This window comes from Triticum urartu, chromosome 7A (genome assembly GCF_056163025.1).
Source record: "Triticum urartu cultivar PI428250 chromosome 7A, HENAU_Tu73, whole genome shotgun sequence".
Classification (NCBI taxonomy): Eukaryota; Viridiplantae; Streptophyta; class Magnoliopsida; order Poales; family Poaceae; genus Triticum; species Triticum urartu.
Window position 1 is genome coordinate 277584 of NC_141879.1, and position 22359 is coordinate 299942.

Consider the following 22359-nt stretch of genomic DNA (forward strand, 5'->3'; position numbering starts at 1 on the left):
GCCAAAATGTCATACTGGCGGTTATTATGCCGATCAGGCCGTTATGCCGACTCTGCTAGTGTTGCTTTTACCTCCTCGGGATGGCCCAAACCTAATAAAATCTTATGTCCTGTGCCTTACCATCTCGATCCGGCACGTGTACTTCAAAATAAAAAAAAAAGCTTGCTAGGTTTGCCGTGGCCATTTTACTTGATGAATGTCTATCTAACATGATGTTAGATTATTTTCATCCATTTAGGTATGCGTCGGGTAAAGCCGCAGATTGACGGTTGGCAGTGAAGTTGAAGAAAACAAAAGTGAATGTGAATTGATTGACAAAGGTAAAAGAAAAAGTAACACTCACTTTCCCCATCTCGCCGCTTCTGCAGTCGCCGAGCAGCGCGCTATCCTCTTCCTTCCGCAAAGGTATGCCTGCCGTTTCCCCTCCTCTCTCTTCTGTTCCCTTACCCTTTTTGCAATGGAGATCTCTTAATTGTTTACATCTTGGATGGATCTAGTTTTTTCAGCGTCTTACAACAGTAACAGTAAGAGGCGTCGCTTGGAGCAGTTCCAGTTGGTGCTTCCTAGACCACTACATACAGATACAGTACAGGATTAAATCAATCTCCAGCAGGTACCAATTTCTGCAGGCCAACCAAACTAATTTGTTTTCATGCTTTACTTCTGAATAACACCGTGCGTGTAGCTAGTTCTGAATGGGGGACGAAACTCTGCTGGAGCGTATACTCAACGGAGACAAGGAACCCAAGGATCTGCTGTTAGCACTCTTACAGCGCATCACCAACGATTTCTCTGAAGACAGACAAATTGGTCAGGGTGGATTTGGAGTGGTTTACAAGGTAGGTACAGTTTACCATTTTGAGAGCATACATAAAGATCTCAAGTTCAGTATAATATCGCTAGTTCGATAAAAAAAAACAAGTACCACCGATTCATCTTGTTTTGTTCTGCATCCTTTAATATTAACAACTTGCATTTATTGATAAAATTACAGCAGGAAACTCACCTGCTATTTTCATTAAACTAAAAACGCAACACCTGCTGCTTTGGTATTGTAAGCTGACCATCATTTAAATGCTGACCAATAGGGTGAACTCCAAAATGGGATTATTGTTGCTGCCAAGAGGATTGAAGTCAACCAAATCGCAATTGATGGCGTGTCATTTCGCCGTGAGTTTAACAGCCTCATGAACACCAACCATCAAAATGTAGTCCGGTTTCTTGGCTTCTGTTCTAATACACATCATACACCGAGAAAAGAGGCGGGAAAAATTAATCTTGTAAGCGTAAGAGAAAGATTGCTCTGTTTTGAGTACATCCGCAATGGAAGTCTTGACAACCATATTACTGGTAAGGTCTTATTGCAATTGATGCAGCTCTTCTTTCTTACTTCTTTACCTTACTGCCTGGACTAGTGCTCGCTCAGTTTTCAAGTCCGGATCAACCTTAGTAACAGTTATTTTAATCTAAAATGTTCCATCATTAATATTGCTCGGTATGAAGTTTAACATTACTTCTTACTTTTTTGTGTATTTATTATTCTACAGATGAATTAAGGGAACCACGTTATGACATAATCTCTGGAATTTGCAAGGGTCTGTTTTATCTTCACGAGGAAAAAAGAATTGTTCATATGGATCTTAAACCGCCAAATATATTACTTTATGATCATATGGTTCCAAAAATTACTGATTTTGGGTTGTCAAGATCAAATGAAATGTCGCATACTATGGGTCAACGTTTTGGAACACCGTAAGCTATGCATCAGAGGAACCATCATTTACAGTTTTATATCATTACAGCCCCAAATTTACTTTGTGTCATAATGCATCACACTATTGTATTTTAATGCAGAGGATATGTCGCTCCAGAATACAAGAAAGATGGCAAAACTTCATTCAAGTGTGACATATACAGTTTGAGTGTCATAATCACCGAGTTGGTAACCGGGCGTAAGAGCATCCCTCACAAAAGTAATGTAAGTGTGATATCTCTCATTTTTTAGAACAACAACAATTAATGTTTCACTTCTGCTTCGGTAGACCCCCCTAAACACAAGGACGACTCAGATTAACCCATACCTCTTTCTAATAAAGGGCATGATGGTCATATTTCGTTTTTTTTTTCTGAGAGTGCCAAGATTCGAGCGAGCAACTAATGGTTCACAATGCATCGCCATAACCAACTTGCCACCAATAGTTAACGTGTATACAAGTGTCTTTCTTATTCTTTTCTTCTATCCTCTTTTCTTTTTCCTATTTTTTTCTTTCCTTTTTCTTGCTTTTTTCGCGTGCTTTCAAGCAGTTTTGTTCAGGATTAATTTTACTTTTCCATTTTTTTCGTTTTTTTCTTTTTTTGTTGGTTTTCCTTTTTCTCTTGCAATGTGCAAACTTTTTTGATTTCATTTTTTCCGAAATGAATGTACTTTTATTTAAATTTGCGAACATTTTTTCAAACATGGTGGACTTTTTTCAAAATCGAGAACTTTTTATCAAATTCATAAAAAAATATTGATGAACGTCTTTTCAAAATGGATGATTTTTTTAAATCGATGAACCTTTTTCTCAAGATTGATGAATTTTTTTTTTTCAAAATGAATGCATTTTTCAAAGTATATGAATTTTTTTTTCAAAATTGATGGACTCTTTTCAAAATCGATGAACTTTTTCAAATCCGTAAACTTTTTGCTCCAAAATCCATGAAATTTTTCTCAATTCATGGTGTTTCTCATTTTGTGAACATTTTGCAAATCCGCTAATATTTTTTCAAATACATGAACTTCTCCAAAAAGATGGTCCTTTTTAAATTCAATGGTCAAAGGTCAAAGATGTCCACGCTCAACTTGTCGTCCAGGTCAACCACGACGAAGGTTTTTTTGGTCGAACCGGAAAGAAGCGATCGGGCGTATGATCTTGACGAGCGACAGATGATCAAAGAGACAAGGGCGGTCGGGTCCGCACAGATCGAGAACAGGCCAGGGTAGCTCAAGCGGACCAGCTCTGTACCCAACCATGGGTCCAGCCAGAGTTGGGTCCCGGTTCCATTCCCTATGGAGAAAGAAATCCCTAGGCAGATTTCCTCCTTATCCTCTGGATGGAACGCCAAACATTTTTGTAGTTAGACATTGAAGCTTATCAGCTTGTGTACCTAGCGACGAGCGGTCGGTAGTGAGAGTTACTGGGTTCGATCCCTCGCATTGCCATTTCATTTTTAATATATTTTCCCTGTGTTTCGCGTGCAATAATAGGTGGGCCCAGTCAGGCAGCGTCCTGTCCGTTGTGCCATCTATATGACTGAACTTCCCGAATGTCAAACCCTATTTGCCGCCCGTGGGTGTCAAACCGTCGCCGCTCGAAGCGAAGCGAGCGACCGGCACGATAAGAGTCAGCCCTTTTTTCTTCATGTTTTTATTTTTCGTTTTCCTTTCTGCTTATTTCTTCCTTTTCTTTTCTTTTCTTTTTACCTTATTTTGTTTTTATTTTTGTTTCATTTTTTCCATAAATTAAAAAAATCAAAAAATGATTGAAATTCCAATTTTTCTTCACATATTCGAAAATTGTTCATGTTTTTCAAATTTATTCATGTTTCAAAAAAAGTTCAGGATTCCAAATTCCAATAGAAGTTCAAATTTTCAATTTGTTCATTTTCCAAAAAATATTCATGTTAAAAATAGTTCACCGTACATTGGGAAACTGTTCACTGTGTATAAAAAGTGTTCATCCTATGTACAAATTTTATTCAACGTGCATTTAAAAAAATCAGCATATACTTTCAGGAAAGTTCAGTTTTGTATTTGAAAAAATTCACCATATACTAAGAAAATGTTCATTGTGTATTTTAAATTCACTTTTTAAAAATTGTTCATATTTAAGAAAAGAATATTCGATTCTTTTTACGATTTTGAAACATTGTTGGCATTCTCAAGAAATTTTGTTCACATTGTTTTCTAAAAGTATTGGAAAAAAAACCCGGATATAGATCATACGGTCTGTATTACAAGATGGCAGGCACACCATCATCGCCAACTCGTTTTTTTATAAGGGCACAGATGATAAGTTTGCTAACTACTAAAGTAAAGTGGAATTTGTCCATGTTATGCAAGTAAATAAAGGTGATTGTTTATCATACGGGTAAGGTTGGATGAAGGGTGGCAGGAACAAATGCTCCGCCTAGAGCATGTGTGTGTGAGATGGAGTCTTAGTGTGTGTGTGGGGTGTGTGTGTGTGTGTCTGTGTGTGTGAGAGAGAGAGAGAGGAGAGAGAGAGAGATGGAGTCTTAGTTTGTGTGTGTGTGGGAGAGAGAGATAAATGGAGTCTAAGTGTGTGGGGGGTGCGTGCGTGTGTGTGTTTGTGTTTGTGTGTGTGTGTGTGAGAGAGAGAGAGATGGATTCTTAGTGTGTGGGGGGGGGTGCGTGCGTGCGTGTGTGTGTGTGTGTGCGTGCGTGTGCGTGTGTGTGTGTGTGTCGCAGGGTCCTCTGTGGTGGATGTAATTTAAGTGTGCATGGCTTCATCATAGAGAGGTGATGTGTATGGCAGAGGCCACCAACGATGGGGTGCGAGAGAGAAAATGCTCGTAGAGAGGAAAGAGAAGGTGCGTGCGCGTGAGAGGAGTCGACATCGAGAGAACGTGTTTGTTCGAGAGACACCGAGGAAGACTACTATATATCGATGGTGCATATGTAGGCCAGAATTAAACAAAGGGATGGTCTTATTGGTTTCGGGGATATAGGGGAAGAGTGAGAGGCGCGGGGGGGGGGGGGGGGGGGTAGCTAGAAGGAGATTGTTAAGTGTGAGTGTGTGTTTTACCCATCCAGACGGAAGTTATGTGCACAAAAGAGGAGAACGATTCGATGTGGCGTTAGGATTGAGGGTAATTAACTACGTATGGAGACATAGAGACCTTGAACGTGCTTGTGTGAGAGGTATACATGTATACGTGGGATGTGTGTGTGTGTGCGCGCGCGCATGATCGAGATAAAAGAAAGAAGACATAAGTCATAAGATCAACGACATGGGAGAGACGGATCGGTATGACAATATGCATGCATGTGAGAATGCAGGGAAGAAGGCCCGACAATTGAGCATGTGTTTTTGTCTTTAAGAGATAGTGGCGTGGGCTGGAGCATGCATCTATGGTGAGCAGAGGGGGTGAGGCGCAACGATTGTGTAAAAGAGATCAACCTATAAATGCATATGTATGGAGAGACATATATAGTGTGGGTGATAGGAAGCAAGACTCCGTGCGAGAAAGAAATGTTGACGGAGAAACTACAGATAGATAGAGAGATGGAGATGCTAGCTAGAGGGACATCCGCTAGTTTGGGTGTTGGAGATGACCGTCGGGTGGTTCAAAGGGTGAAGTTATATATGTGTGTGAGAGGGAACTTGACTGCATGTAGAGAGAAACATATGTAGTGTGCGTGATAGGAATCAAGAGTGAGGGCGAGAAAGAAGGTTGATGGAGAAACAGATAAATACAAAGATAAAGATGCTTGCTAGTGTGCGTTAGAGATAGGAGTCGAGTGGATCAGAAGGCTGGGTTATGTGTGTGGGTGTGAGAGAGATAGAGAGAGGGTGCATGTGAGTCACATACAAACAGATATCAGAGAGAAATGAGATCCAGAGAGACGGAGTTTTGTGTTTGCGAGAGAGAAAGATATTTCACAACGAGAGTGATATCTAGAGAGACATATGAGGGAACGCAAGATATCTCTAGGGAGAGAGGGTGTGTGTGAGCGACATACAAGAGAACAATGGAGAAATATGAGACCCTGGGAGACAGAGTTTGTGTTTGTGTGTGAGAAAGAGATATTGAAGAGGAAGAGTCGTAGGTTCTCATATCTAAGGAGAGAAAGACATCTCTGTATGAGGAGTGTGCGAGTGGCACACATGGGAATAGTAGAGAGAAATGAGACCTCGGGAGACAAAGTTTTGTGTTTGTGTGAGAGAAAGAGACTCCACATGGAGAATCATAGTTAGGGACCCATAGCAGGGAGCGAGATATACTTAGAGAGAGATAGAGTGATGAAGGTCGAGGGAGAGAGAACGTTAGTGTGTTATGAAGATAAAAGATCATTGTCGACATACAGGTAGCACGAGAGATACCTGAGAGACGATAAACGGGTACAAGTCCAGAGAGATAGTCCTATATAAGCATGAGTGATAGCTATATGAGACGAATATCTGGATTAAAGGGGATTCAAATATTTAAACTGGAGACCACGACATCGATAATATCATAACGCAAATTGGTGTATCAAACATGCATATTCATTTGAATCTGGGCACACGTGTGATGTTATATAGTTTATCAATATTGGTGATCCATAGATTCTTCAATTACAAACAATGCATGGTTTATATGCAATTAATGTCTAAACGGGATTACACTATATGTTGCGTGTGTGAAACACATTATACATGTATGAGAAGTTAAAAAAACCCCGCATGAAACACACATTAATTGGAGACAGTTAGCGAGGAATGCATACATTGGATTTGAACATAAAGTGGTTTCAAATATTTGAAAATCCAAATTGATGGATACAACCTTATGAATCTGAGATCATGCCATTTGTAAACCATATTTATGTATAAATAGTGTTGTGCTTTTGAAAGTATATATAAAAAATGATGTATATAGAATGTAATTCCAATTGAAAATGGATCCCGCCCGAAAAAAATAGAATACAAACGGGATTCGAATTGAGTTGGCACGGTAAACGTGCACTCTGCAAAATTTGAACGAAGCTGGGAAAGTCGCAGTAACTGCCCGAAACCAAAATCTGCGAGATGGAAATCACTACTGCCTATCCCTGCCATGCAAAGCCTATCTGCTAGATTTCTATAGGTTTCGATAGGGGTAGGTTTGTAATTTCACCCAAATGTGACGTAACCGCCTCTCACCCGGATTCATACACGGTGGGCGCCAAAACACAGTGTGCCCTCGGCCAAAATCGACTCCCTCCCCGATTCATATTCATACACGGTGGGCGGCAAAAACAAACTCTCGTCGGCAAATATTCGGTGTATGCGAGATTACCGTCCTATCCCCAACGGACTAATGTTGCTGTGATGTAGTAGAAATTTGAAACGGGGCTAAGTTTGTAAATTTCCTCGCATTTGAGACAAGCGCTCCCTGAATACATGGTTCCCCCTTCCTCTCTACCTCCCTTTTCCCCATTCGTACTCCGTGGGCGCCAAAACACCCTCTCCACCCCACCCTCCTTCGTCCGCCGCCGTCCGCCACCCCATCCACTGCCGTCCTCCTCCACCATGCCGGAGCTGATACCCCGATGCCGCCGTCCATTACAAGAGATCGACCTCTCTCATCCATGCCTTCGGACCGGGATCCTTGCATCCCGTCCTCTCACTTCATCCCCGCCGTCGTCCACCTTGCCAACGCCGCTCCTACGACCGTCTAGTCCACCGCACCCCACCGCCACCGTCTACCCTCCTAGATCTGCTTCCACGCCGCCGACAGCCATCGCTACCGCAGCACCGTCAAATTCTCAGCAGATGCGTACACAGCGCTGCACCAGAGCCGGTACTCTTTCGTATCTGCTCAACTTATTTATCGCAGCATGAAAATAGATCGCCACTGCTTTACTCTGATTTCTTGTCTTGGTTGCGAAGTTGCCTTTGTCCGGTTTGCACCTTCAGATCAGCCATGGCATGCTCAACACTATACTCCCAATGCTTATGGTTTTCCCCTTTTATATTCCACACTAGTTAAATCACAGTAGACTAAATTTCAAAATTGGGTCAGTCAATTTTTCAGAGCTCGCCGGAGTTCGCCGATGCGATCGAAGGGGCTCGGGTGGTTGTGCGGCCTCGCCAAACAAAGAAAACTCGACGCGGATGGGGGTTGGGGCGCGGGTGGGGGGTGGGGGTGGCGGAGGAACACAGGCGGTGGGGGCCGGTGGTCCGGCCGGCGGCCCGTGCGGTGTTCTGTATGGGAAGAATCAGAGACGAGGAAGAAGAAGGGTTAGGAGACGTAGGATCTTCATCCAACCGCCTGAAATGGTCGAGAGACAGCTGGGAGTTGCATTCTTAATGCGCTCTGGTTCATCATGTGTGGGCACTGCGCAACCAACATTTTATTATCCAAAATCTGCTTGCTCTTCTTTACCATGTTCGATAGAGCTGGCCTGTACGTGATCGATAGGCTTTAAATTACTAGCGGCAATACAACAACGTATTTTCAAGCCAGTTCCACTTTCCCGATTTATATATCATGGTTATGGTGTACCCCTGTTATGTAACTATGATCTGCCTAGTTGCTGTGTGCTCTTGTTATCATGGTTTGGCAATGAACTCTCTATACAATATATTATGAACCTATCATCTGCCAGCTATCCTTACTTCTGGAGCCTATTTTTTGTGTACTTGTGCCAGATTATATAAATGCACGCACCATATTACAGCACACATGAGCTCTCTCATCAGTATCCAGTGATAGCACATAAGTGTTTACAGGGGCACCCCTATATTAGAATATCATCTGCATTACAAAGATAATCTCACAACTATTTATGTTTTCATGGTTCACAGATATTATACGCAATTATAGTGAATATCAGAATCCGCGCATTAGAAGAATATTGTGGAACACTGCAATGACTTACAAAGTTGGCACCAAGGCATTGAGTGCCATTCTGGAAGCAATGAAACTCGTACGCTCCCCACCTGTTGATTCTTGTTCAGAATATCATCCTAATGACTATTCTAACCTCGAGGAGTCAAAGGCAGATGGCATGTCCTGTTCACCCATCAAGGTGCCTGTTCTAATTTGGCAAGGTTTTATTGATTGCGTGTATCTTGCATATGTTGTCTTGCATTTCTTCTACTTTGTTGCACCGCCATCTGCTTAGTTTACTCATCATATAACTCGAGATGCCATGCCTATCCATTATCAATACATATTCCATCTGTCATCATACCATGTTTTTCCACTCAAATGCTGTTCTTGTGCATCAGACATCAAAAAGGAAGAGGGTGATTGCCGAACCTGAAGGAGCACCAGCAAAGTCCTTGAAAAACGTGGTGGTGCCGGAGAAATCAGACAGCGCCCCACTTATATTGCCTGTACAACCAGTGACACAAAACATAGGACCGACTCCAGCAGACTGTACCCATAGTTCACTAGCCACACCACTAGCCCCACCACACAGGACCTGCACTCCAGCAAAAGGTATACCGATTTCATTTGCCATAGCACCATCCGTACCACAGAAAAATCCCACTCCAGCAAAAAGTACAGCAAGTCCACCGGCCGAAGACCTATCCCAACTGCAGAGACGGCCAATTCCTACAGATTGGAACCCCATTCCATTTATTCCCAGTTTAAAAGACAATGCTTTCAATGTTGTTAGGGACTACGTGCATATATTCCCATCATGGGAAGATTATAGTGAAGACAAACACCATTTTCACATCTTCCTGTCCAACTTACGTGTAAGTGCTATTATTCATGGTTATTATTTTCCCGTTTTCTGCTGATTGAACACATCAATGTTTTACATTACATTGCTGTAACTAGGCGAGGGTCAATCTGGATAGTCATGAAGAGCAAAGCTTGCTTGTGCTTTTCAAGGAAGCATTGCAGCAGTATCGGTGTTACCTGAGGAAATCACACTTTGATGGCAAGTCTATAAACGAATTTTCGGTGAAGTCTCCTGTGCTAAATTTAGAAGACATTGAATGGAAAAACCTTGTTATGCACTGGTCTCGTTCCCAGGATGAGGTACTGTCTATAAGATCACATGACAATTTGAACTTCTACTTTTCCGCATGTGCCTTACGGATCTTTTTTGCAGGAAATCTGCTCGAAGAAGAATTCCGGTTTGAAAAGAACGACAGGATATCGCAAATATGCTGCCCGCTGCTTTGCTCTTGTTAGTACCTGTTGTCCTGTATCACTGTACTTGCATACATACCTGGTTCATTACGTGACAGCAGTATGCATGATAGCTTGCTTATCAATTGTTCGCTCCAAATTATCTGATCTGTATGAATGGTTACATTAGTGTAAAATATATCCAATGCCAATGAATTTTTTTAGCTCTGCATTGTTCTTGTAAGTACATGTTGTCCTTTATCAGTGTACTTATATTGACAGGTAGTTGTTCATGTACCATCACTCTACAGCTTATTTTCCTTTGCCCTCCATTTTCTACACATCAGATCTATATTTACTCTTACCATAAGGTTGGTACTGAAGAAGTTTAGCTGTGCATTGCTCTTGGTTGTGCCTTTTGCCTGTATCGCTGCACATACATTTATAGCTACTTGGTTATATAGCATCACTCTTCATCTTATCTTAAATATTCTCCATTTTTTGTATATTATCACATCTATATTTACTCTTAACAAAATGTAGAATAAAGGCAATGCTTATGAAGAAGATTCTGTGCTAAACTTCTTGAATTTCCCCCCATCTGCATGGACAAGGGCTTTATAGAGCCTGTCTTCACCAGTAATGTAAGTTTGTCCTTCTCAAGCCTTCAAACTTTGTTGTGTATATTTGGTTAGGCATAACTGCAACAGCTGTTTATTTTTGGTGTTTGCATCAAATTGCATGTTTAAAGTTTATTATGTACATAAACAAAAGTTTCTCCTTCTCAATTTAAGTTTTCAGTTGTACAACCAAGTTCCTTCTTCATACCATGTAAATTAAACTATACAGAGCAAGTGATCTTCTTTTGCACTGCATGTATGCTTCTGTTCTTCATCCGTAATCCAGTGGTGTGGTGAACCTACCCACTACAGTACAATGTCATATTTTGCAATGTCTTAACTATGAACAATGTCATATCATTCTACTATTATTTAAACCGTCTCTTTATTTGCCAATCTGAAATGGTATAAATTGACAGCACACTAACCATTGATACTTATGAGTTCTTGATCTGTAATCCAGTGGTGTCGTGAAGCTTCCAACTCCTTCACAATGTCATTTCCTGCCATGTCTTGACCTGAACAATACCATATTGTGTTAATGCAATTCTAAACTGTGTCACTTTATTTGTCAGTAAGAAATGTGATGAATTGTCAGCACTGATACTTTTATGTGCAAAACCTGTCATCTGTCTGCTTGTTTATCTTTCAGAGTGAGGAAGATATAAGTGTTGAACAAGCGCAGTCTCATCATCTTGCCCAGCTGCTTGCGCTGCAGCTCCCCAGCAAGGCTAACCTTTCTTGAACTCTATTGAAGTGCTGTCGGTTTTGTATATTATTTTGTCGGCGTGTTTATTTGCACTGGTGGCGATCTTTGATGCCCAGTGTATGTAATATGCTGTCTGCTTGTGCTTTATTATCATAGTGGTGAACTTTGATGCCCAGCGGATGTAATATGCCGTAATTTCTTTATTGTATAGTCTAGGTTTTTTCTTATTCACGATGCTGCAGTTATTTTACTGTATATATATCCTGTCTTCGCAGTAAACCGGCCAAACCGTAAAATTACGGTACATAATCGGGCCGTCATGCAATCACGATGTATGATCCGCATCATGGGCCCCGTCAAACTGGACCACTAGTAGATTCGGGCCTTTAATAGGCCGAGTAACCCCCGGCCCTCTTTTCGCAAGAAAACTCAATGGGCTTTTAGGAGGCTGAGAAGTAGGTTGGGCCTGAAACGTGCCGAATAGCTCACGGGCCAGCAATAGCCCGAAATGGACCCGGCCCATGATTGTGCGAATCAATTCACGGGCTTTTAACAGGCCAAAGTTGTCTCGGTCCTTGTTTGGCCCAATCACATATCCGCTGCGAGCAGGCCGGATGCAAACCGGGCCGTAGTTAGGCCCAACTATATGACGGGCTTTTAACAGGCCGAAATTAATATAGGGCCGAAATGTTAAACGGGCCCTTAACAGGCCGAAACTAATATCAGGCCGAATTACTAAATGGGCCTTTAGCAAGTGGGCCCAAAAACATAGCTTCCAGTTAACGGGCTGAATCTGATATGGGCCATAATTGAGCCCAAAGCCTCTTAAAGGGTCGGACCTGATCTGGGCTGTGATTTGGCCCAGAAAGTGGGAGGCTTTTAACGGGCCGGATCTTATATGGGCCATTATTAGGCCCGGAACATGGCAGGCCATTAATGGACCGGATCAAATATGGGCCGACATTTGGCCCAAAACATGGCAGCCAGTTAATGGGCCGGCCTACTAGGGTCCTCAAAATCTTGTGGGCCTACAGCTGGGCCGGCCCATTAATGTCGGCGAAATCTTGTGGGCCTTTAGCTGGGCCGGCCCATTATGATCCGCAAGAATTTTGTGGGCCTTTACCTGGGCCGGCCCATTATGGCACACAAAAATCTTTTGGGCCTTTACCTGGGCCGGCCTATTATGGCCCGCGAAATCTTCTGGGCCTTTAGCTGGGCCAGCCCATTATGGTCCGCAAAATCTCGTGGGCCTTTAGCTGGGCCGGCCCATTATGGTATGCAAAATCTTGTGGGACTTTAGTTGGGCCGGCCCATTTAAACTTGATGGACCGTGCCACGTGTCGACGTATCATAGGCGCCTTCTGTCCAATGAGTGGACAACATCTGTCCCAACGATGAGCCGACACGTGTTTCCTCCAGCCAATGATGATTTTACACGTGGAAAATCCCCATTGGTCGGGGCTGTTAACGGGTTATCGGATCCAAAACCCGACCCGATAGCTTAACGGCGTTCCGTTACGGTGGATGCCACGTGTCGGTCACCCTTGACGAAAGCACTTCTGTGACGCGCGATTTATCGTCATGGAAGTGGACACTTCCGTGATGATAATTTTCGTAATGTCATGGAACACTTCTACGACAGCACAGGTATGACTATCTTGATTCTGTCATAAACTTGTCATGGATGTACATGCATGACAAAAAATGCGACCTACTGTGACAAACACGTATCATCACGGAAGTGTATTTTTTTGTAGTGCAAGACACAGGCTGTGTACGTCGGCATCGCCTCGGGGATGGCCTTCATGGGACCCAAGCGGCAGCGGCCTTCCGTGTTCTACTTCTTCTCGATGATGGCGACGGGTGAGGGAGTCCTGCATTAGGGGGTATCCGGACAGCCGGACTATATACTTTGGCCGGACTGTTGGACCGTGAAGATACAAGACTCAAGACTTCGTCCCGTGTCCGGATGGGACTCTCCTTTGCGTGGAAGACAAGCTTGGTGATCCGGATATTAGATTTCCTTCTTTGTAACCAACTCTATGTAAACCCTAGCCCTCTCCGGTGTCTATATAAACCGGAGGGTTTGGTCTGTATAGGAACAATCATAATCATCATAGGCTAGCTCCTAGGGTTTAGCCTCTACGATCTCGTGGTACATCAACTCTTGTAATACTCATATCATCAATATCAATCAAGCAGGAAGTAGGGTTTTACCTCCATCGAGAGGGCCCGAACCTGGGTAAAACATCGTGTCCCTTGCTTCCTGTTACCATTAGCCTTAGACGCACAGATCGGGACCCCCTACCCGAGATCCGCCGGTTTTGACACCGACATTGGTGCTTCCATTGAGAGTTCCTCTATGTCGTCGCTGCAAGGCTCGATGGCCCGCCTCGTTGTCAAGGACAACATCACCTCTGGGGGAGCACTGGCAGTAGGCCAAACTCTTTGACTGGGCAGCATCTTCATGGCCGCCCGATCGGCTTCTGCGCTGACAATGACCTCTCGGGTCATCAAAAACGACCTCCACGTCAACTCGGAACTCACTGAGCAGATGGATCCAATGGAGCTCTCCTCCCTCAATGAGCTTTTGGACTGCATCGCCGCTTTGGGAGTCGCAACATACTATGATCGGATTGGGCTTAAACCCGACCAAAGGGATATTAAATCCCCACCGGTCACCCACGAGATAGCGGTAGTGGAAGAGCCGCACATGGATTATCCCTCTAATTTGAGGACGAACTATGTCCGGATTGCCGAGCTCTCTGAGTCGGATACCCATTCGCGGGAGGACATGACCCAGGCCCCGAACTTAGAGTCGGGCAATGGGCCGGAAAAATCGGGTAGCACCCCGGAGCCCGAGCTGTCAGGCCCAGAAGCTCCTCTGCCCCTGGGCGTTAGATCGGATCAGAATCCAGATTTAACTAATCCCGCCCACCCATACTTAAGCCGTCTCTCCCATATAAGACAAGAGCCCCAAGAGACAGTACATCGCTACTGGGCCAGATTCCTCCTTGTGATAAACAAGGTCAAGGACTGTCGCGAGGAAGACGCAATCTCAGTTTTTTGCAAAAACTACACGAGCAAGGGGATCCTTAATGCTATAAGTCGCCGTGACATAGTACACTTTGCCGACTTAGCAGCCATGGTACAGAAGTAATGTGCGATGGAAAGCGCCTGGAAAACCCAAACAGACTTTTGGGAAAATCCGGCTCTCACTAAACCCTTCCTCCGAACTAAAAGGGCGAACTCTCGTAAGTTACCCGATCCAATTCCCAAAAAACCAAAGCCCACTCCAGGGCGTGGAACCGTATTGGAAGAATGGCTCAATGGGCCATGCAATATTCACAGCACGTCGGACACTACGCCAACGCATAGCCTTAGAGCATGTTGGATACTCCGACAGGTAGCAAAAAGTGGTGAGGATCTTCTTGTAAATCATAAAGCAGAGCAACATCCCGCCGATGACAACAATGCGGTACTAACAGTCTTCGAGACTTTCACCTCAAATAATAGGCGCAAGCGAGTTCATCGAAACTTCGCTGAAATCTGCCACGGGGCAAAAATAAATCCGTGGAACGACACTGCTATAACTTTCAGTTCCAGTGACGAACCTCGATTCCATACAGTCCGGGCACCAGCCGCTTTGGTCCTTAGCCCAACCGTGGACGGCTTCCGACTCACTAAAGTACTCATGGACGGCGGAAGCGGATTAAACTTGATCTATGAGGAAACACTCAACAAGATGGAAATTGATAAAAGCCGCATCGAACAGAGTGGCACAACCTTCAGGGGAATCATCCCTAGTCGGGAGGCACGGTGTGCGGGAAAAATCACACTCGATGTGGTATTCGGCACCTCGGAGAATTACAGGTCCGAAGAAATCACATTCCAAGTGGCTCCTTTCAGCAGCGGATACCACGCCCTTTTAGGATGGGACGCATTCACTAGCTTTCAAGCTATACCACATTACGGGTACATGAAGCTTAAAATGCCCGGACCCAATGGAATCATCACTCTAACCAGTGATCCGGACGTCGCACTCCGCGCCGAAAATAAAACTGCAGCACTAGCCATGGAAGCATTATCCGAAGCCCTAGCAGCCGAAGAACTAACAATGCTGTGCACCACAGTGGGCAGGGACGACGTGATACTCGACAAACGACCCAAGTCCACCTCATTTAAACCCGCAGACGAGATAGTCAAATTCCAGGTCCATCCAACGGACCCCACAAAGACGGCTTCCATCGGGACACAGTTGAGCCCCAAAATGGACGCCGCACTACGAGACTTCCTACGCGAGAATTGGGACATTTTCGCCTGGCATCCTTCGGACATGCCGGCCATCCCATGCAGGCTGGCCGAACACAACCTCAATATACTGAAAGGATACAAGCCAGTCAAGCAAACTCTTAGGCGCTTCGCAGAGCCTAAACGGCAAGCCATGGGAGAAGAGCTAGCCAAGCTACTTGAGGACGGATTCATCAGAGATATCAAGCATCCGGATTGGCTAGCCAATCTGGTAATGGTACCAAAGAAGGAGAAATCCTGGCGCCTATGCGTCGATTTCAAAGACCTCAACAAGGCTTGCCCGAAGGATCCCTTCCCCCTCCCTCGCATCGACCAAATCATCGACGCCACCGCAGGACACGATTCACTATGCTTTCTTGACGCATACTCCAGATACCATCAAATAAAGATGGCAGAGTCCGACCAAGCCGCAACGGCCTTCATAACGCCATATGGCCCTTTCTGCTTCAACACTATGCCTTTCGGGCTTAAAAATGCCAGCGTAACCTATCAACGCATGATTCAAACATGCCTGGAGAAGCAAATCGGCAAAACAGTGGAAGCATATGTGGACGACGTGGTCATAAAAACAAGACACGTCGAAACCCTGATAGATGACTTGAGGCTTACATTCGATAACCTCTGAACATATGAATGTTGGGTTTCGTAGTAATTTCAAAATTTTCCTACGCACACGCAAGATCATGGTGATGCATAGCAACGAGAGGGGAGAGTGCTGTCTACGTACCCACGTAGACCGACTGCGGAAGCGTTGACACAACGTAGAGGAAGTAGTCGTACGTCTTCACGATCCAACCGATCAAGCACCGAAACTACGGCACCTCCGAGTTCGAGCACACGTTCAGCTCGATGACGATCCCCGGACTCCGATCCAGCAAAGTGTCGGGGAAGAGTTCCGTCAGCACGACGGTGTGGTGACGATCTTGATGTACTACAGCAGCAGGGCTTCGCCTAAACTCCGCTACAGTATTATCGAGGAATATGGTGGCTGGGGGCACCGCACACGACTAAGGAATAGATCACGTGGATCAACTTGTGTGTTCTAGGGTGCCTCTGCCTCAGTATATAAAGGACTAGAGGGGGGAGGCTGGCCGGCCAAGGTGTGGCGCGCCAGGAGAGTCCTACTCCCTCTGGGAGTAGGATCCCCCCCCCCCCAATCCTAGCTGGAATAGGATTCGCGGAGGGGGAAAAGAGAGAGAGGGGGCCGGCCACCTCTCCTAGTCCTAATAGGACTAGGGGAAGGGGGAGGCGCGCAGCCCATGTAGGGATGCCTCTTCTCTTTTCCACTAAGGCCCATCATGGCCCATTTAGCTCCCGGGGGGTTCCGGTAACCTTCCCGGTACTCCGGTAAAATCCCGATTTCACCCGGAACACTTCCGATATCCAAACATAGGCTTCCAATATATCAATCTTTACGTCTCGACCATTTCAAGACTCCTCGTCATGTCCGTGATCACATCCGGGACTCCGAACAACCTTCAGTACATCAAAATGCATAAACTCATAATATAACTGTCATTGTAACCTTAAGCGTGCGGACCCTACGGGTTCGAGAACAATGTAGACATGACCGGGACACGTCTCCGGTCAATAACCAATAGCGGGACCTGGATTCCCATATTGGCCCCTACATATTCTACGAAGATCTTTATCGGTCAGACCGCATAACAACATACGTTGTTCCCTTTGTCATCGGTATGTTACTTGCCCGAGATTTGATCGTCGGTATCCAATACCTAGTTCAATCTCGTTACCGGCAAGTCTCTTTACTCGTTCTATAATACATCATCTCGCAAATAACTCATTAGTTGCAATGCTTGCAAGGCTTATGTGATGTGCATTACCGAGAGGGCCCGGAGATACCTCTCCGACAATCGGAGTGACAAAACCTAATCTCGAAATACGCCAACCCAACATGTACCTTTGGAGACACCTGTAGTACTCCTTTATAATCACCCAGTTACGTTGTGACGCTTGGTAGTACCCAAAGTGTTCCTCCGGTAAACGGGAGTTGCATAATCTCATAGTTATAGGAACATGTATAAGTCATGAAGAAAGCAATAGCAACATACTAAAAGATCGGGTGCTAAGCTAATGGAATGGGTCATGTCAATCAGATCATTCTCTTAATGATGTGATCCCGTTAATCAAATAACAACTCATTGTTCATGGTTAGGAAACATAACCATCTTTGATTAACGAGCTAGTCAAGTAGAGGCATACTAGTGACACTTTGTTTGTCTATGTATTCACACATGTATTATGTTTCCGGTTAATACAATTCTAGCATGAATAATAAACATTCATCATGATTATAAGGAAATAAATAATAACTATATTATTGCCTCTAGGGCATATTTCCTTCAGTCTCCCACTTGCACTAGAGTCAATAATCTAGATTACACCGTAATGATTCTAACACCCATGGAGCCTTGGTGCTGATCATGTTTTGCTCGTGGAAGAGGCTTAGTCAACGGGTCTGCAACATTCAGATCCGTATGTATCTTGCAAATATCTATGTCTCCCACCTGGACTAGATCCCGGATGGAATTGAAGCGTCTCTTGATGTGCTTGGTTCTCTTGTGAAATCTGGATTCCTTTGCCAAGGCAATTGCACCAGTATTGTCACAAAAGATTTTCATTGGACCCGATGCACTAGGTATGACACCTAGATCGGATATGAACTCCTTCATCCAGACTCCTTCGTTCGCTGCTTCCGAAGCAGCTATGTACTCCGCTTCACATGTAGATCCCGCTACGACGCTTTGTTTAGAACTGCACCAACTGACAGCTCCACCATTTAATGTAAACATGTATCCGGTTTGCGATTTAGAATTGTCCGGATCAGTGTCAAAGCTTGCATCAACGTAACCTTTGGTACCTCCATATACGAGAAACATATCCTTAGTCCTTTTCAGGTATTTCAGGATGTTCTTGACCGCTGTCCATTGATCCACTCCTGGATTACTTTGGTACCTCCCTGCTAGACTTATAGCAAGGCACACATCGGGTCCGGTACACAGCATTGCATACATGATAGATCCTATGGCTGATGCATAGGGAACATCTTTCATATTCTCTCTATCTTCTGCAGTGGTCGGGCATTGAGTCTTACTCAATTTCACACCTTGTAACACAGGCAAGAATCCTTTCTTTGCTTGATCCATTTTGAACTTCTTCAAAATTTTGTCAAGGTATGTTGTTTGTGAAAGTCCAATTAAGCGTTTTGATCTATCTCTATAGATCTTTATGCCTAATATGTAAGCAGCTTCACCAAGGTCTTTCATTGAAAAACTCTTATTCAAGTATCCCTTTATGATATCCAGAAATTCTATATCATTTCCAATTAGTAATATGTCATCCACATATAATATTAGAAATGCTACAGAGCTCCCACTCACTTTCTTGTAAATACAGGCTTCTCCGAAAGTCTGCATAAAACCAAATGCTTTGATCACACTATCAAAGCGTTTATTCCAACTCCGAGAGGCTTGCACCAGTCCATAAATGGATCGCTGGAGCTTGCACACTTTGTTAGCTCCTTTTGGATCGACAAAACCTTCTGGTTGCATCATATACAACTCTTCTTCCAGAAATCCATTCAGGAATGCAGTTTTGACATCCATTTGCCAAATTTCATAATCATAAAATGCGGCAATTGCTAACATGATTCGGACGGACTTAAGCATCGCTACGGGTGAGAAGGTCTCATCGTAGTCAATCCCTTGAACTTGCCGAAAACCTTTCGCGACAAGTCGAGCTTTGTAGACAGTAACATTACCATCAGCGTCAGTCTTCTTCTTAAAGATCCATTTATTCTCAATTGCTTGCCGATCATCGGGCAAGTCAACCAAAGTCCATACTTTGTTCTCATACATGGATCCCATCTCAGATTTCATGGCTTCAAGCCACTTTGCGGAATCTGGGCTCACCATCGCTTCTTCATAGTTCGTAGGTTCATCATGATCTAGTAGCATGATTTCCAGAACAGGATTACCGTACCACTCTGGCGCGGATCTTACTCTGGTTGATCTACGAGGTTCAGTAGTATCTTGATCTGAAGTTTCATGACTATCATCATTAGCTTCCTCACTTATTGGTGTAGGTGTCGCAGAAACAATTTTCTGTGATGTACTACTTTCCAATAAAGGAGCAGGTACAGTTACCTCGTCAAGTTCTACTTTCCTCCCACTCACTTCTTTCGAGAGAAACTCCTTCTCTAGAAAGGATCCATTCTTAGCAACGAATGTCTTACCTTCGGATCTGTGATAGAAGCTGTACCCAACAGTCTCCTTTGGGTATCCTATGAAGACACATTTCTCCGATTTGGGTTAGAGCTTATCAGGCTGAAGCTTTTTCACATAAGCATCGCAGCCCCAAACTTTAAGAAACGACAACTTTGGTTTCTTGCCAAACCACAGTTCATAAGGCGTCGTCTCGATGGATTTTGATGGTGCCCTATTTAACGTGAATGCGGCCGTCTCTAGAGCGTATCCCCAAAACGATAGCGGTAAATCAGTAAGAGACATCATAGATCGCACCATATCTAGTAAAGTACGATTACGACGTTCGGACACACCATTACGCTGTGGTGTTCCGGGTGGCGTGAGTTGCGAAACTATTCCACAATTTTTCAAATGTACACCAAACTCGTAACTCAAATATTCTCCTCCACGATCAGATCGTAGAAACTTTATTTTCTTGTTACGATGATTTTCAACTTCACTCTGAAATTCTTTGAACTTTTCGAATGTTTCAGACTTGTGTTTCATTAAGTAGATATACCCATATCTGCTTAAGTCATCTGTGAAGGTGAGAAAATAACGATATCCGCCACGAGCCTCAATATTCATCGGACCACATACATCTATATGTATGATCTCCAACAAATCTGTTGCTCTCTCCATAGTTCCGGAGAACGGTGTTTTTGTCATCTTGCCCATGAGGCACGGTTCGCAAGTACCAAGTGATTCATAATCAAGTGGTTCCAAAAGTCCATCAGTATGGAGTTTCTTCATGCACTTTACACCGATATGACCTAAACGACAGTGCCACAAATAAGTTGCACTTTCATTATTAACTCTGCATCTTTTGGCTTCAACATTATGAATATGTGTATCACTACTATCGAGATTCATCAAAAATAGACCACTTTTCAAAGGTGCATGACCATAAAAGATATTACTCATATAAATAGAACAACCATTATTCTCTGATTTAAATGAATAACCATCTCGCATCAAACAAGATCCAGATATAATGTTCATGCTCAACGCTAGCACCAAATAACAATTATTTAGGTCTAATATTAATCCCGAAGGTAGATGTAGAGGTAGCGTGCCGACCGCGATCACATCGACTTTGGAACCGTTTCCCACGCGCATCGTCACCTCGTCCTTTGCCAGTGCTCGCTTATTCCGTAGTCCCTGTTTCGAGTTGCAAATATTAGCAACAGAACCAGTATCAAATACCCAGGTGCTACTGCAAGCTCTAGTAAGGTACACATCAATAACATGTATATCACATATACCTTTGTTCACCTTGCCATCCTTCTTATCTGCCAAATACTTGGGGTAGTTCCGCTTCCAGTGACCAGTCTGCTTGCAGTAGAAGCACTCAGTTTCAGGCTTAGGTCCAGACTTGGGTTTCTTCTCCTGAGCAGCAACTTGTTTGCTGTTCTTCTTGAAGTTCCCCTTCTTCTTCCCTTTGCCCTTTTTCTTGAAACTAGTGGTCTTGTTGACCATCAACACTTGATGCTCCTTCTTGATTTCTACCTCCGCAGCTTTCAGCATTGCGAAGAGCTCGGGAATAGTCTTGTTCATCCCTTGCATATTATAGTTCATCACGAAGCTCTTGTAGCTTGGTGACAGTGATTGGAGAATTCTGTCAATGACGCAATCATCTGGAAGATTAACTCCCAATTGAATCAAGTGATTATTATACCCAGACATTTTGAGTATATGCTCACTGACAGAACTGTTCTCCTCCATCTTGCAGCTATAGAACTTATTGGAGACTTCATATCTCTCAATCCGGGCATTTGCTTGAAATATTAACTTCAACTCCTAAAACATCTCATATGCTCCATGACGTTCAAAACATCGTTGAAGTCCCGATTCTAAGCCGTAAAGCATGGCACACTGAACTATCGAGTAGTCATCAGCTTTGCTCTGCCAGACGTTCATAACATCTGGTGTTGCTCCAGCAGCAGGCCTGGCACCGAGCGGTGCTTCCAGGACGTAATTCTTCTGTGCAGCAATGAGGATAATCCTCAAGTTACGGACCCAGTCCGTGTAATTGCTACCATCATCTTTTAACTTTGCTTTCTCAAGCAACGCATTAAAATTCAACGGAACAACAGCACGAGCCATCTATCTACAATCAACATAAACAAGCAAGATACTATCAGGGACTAAGTTCATGATAAATTTAAGTTCAATTATTCATATTACTTAAGAACTCCCACTTAGATAGACATCCCTCTAATCTTCTAAGTGCTCACGTGATCCAAATCAACTAAACCATAACCGATCATCACGTGAGATGGAGTAGTTTTCAATGGTGAACATCGTTATGTTGATCATATCTACTATATGATTCACGCTCGACCTTTCGGTCTCCGTGTTCTGAGGCCATATCTGCATATGCTAGGCTCGTCAAGTTTAACCTGAGTATTCTACGTGTGCAAAAACTGGCTTGCACCCGTTGTAGATGGACGTAGAGCTTATCGCACCCGATCATCACGTGGTGTCTGGGCACGACGAACTTTGGCAATGGTGCATACTCAGGGAGAACACTTCTTGATAATTTAGTGAGAGATCATCTTATAATGCTACCGTCAATCAAAGCAAGATAAGATGCATAAAAGATAAACATCACATG

General features: G+C 43.9%; 1 protein-coding gene across 1 annotated transcript; it reads left to right on the plus strand.

Annotated features, from left to right (window-relative positions):
- The first annotated feature begins 510 nt into the window (after positions 1-510).
- Positions 511-13049, plus strand: LOC147956633 (cysteine-rich receptor-like protein kinase 41). The gene is made up of 5 exons (XM_087537741.1): positions 511-839; positions 1089-1350; positions 1548-1752; positions 1855-1978; positions 12924-13049. The coding sequence occupies exons 1-5, from the start codon at positions 696-698 to the stop codon at positions 13047-13049; spliced, it is 861 nt and encodes a 286-aa protein (XP_087393867.1). The 5' UTR covers positions 511-695.
- Positions 13050-22359: the final 9310 nt, after the last annotated feature.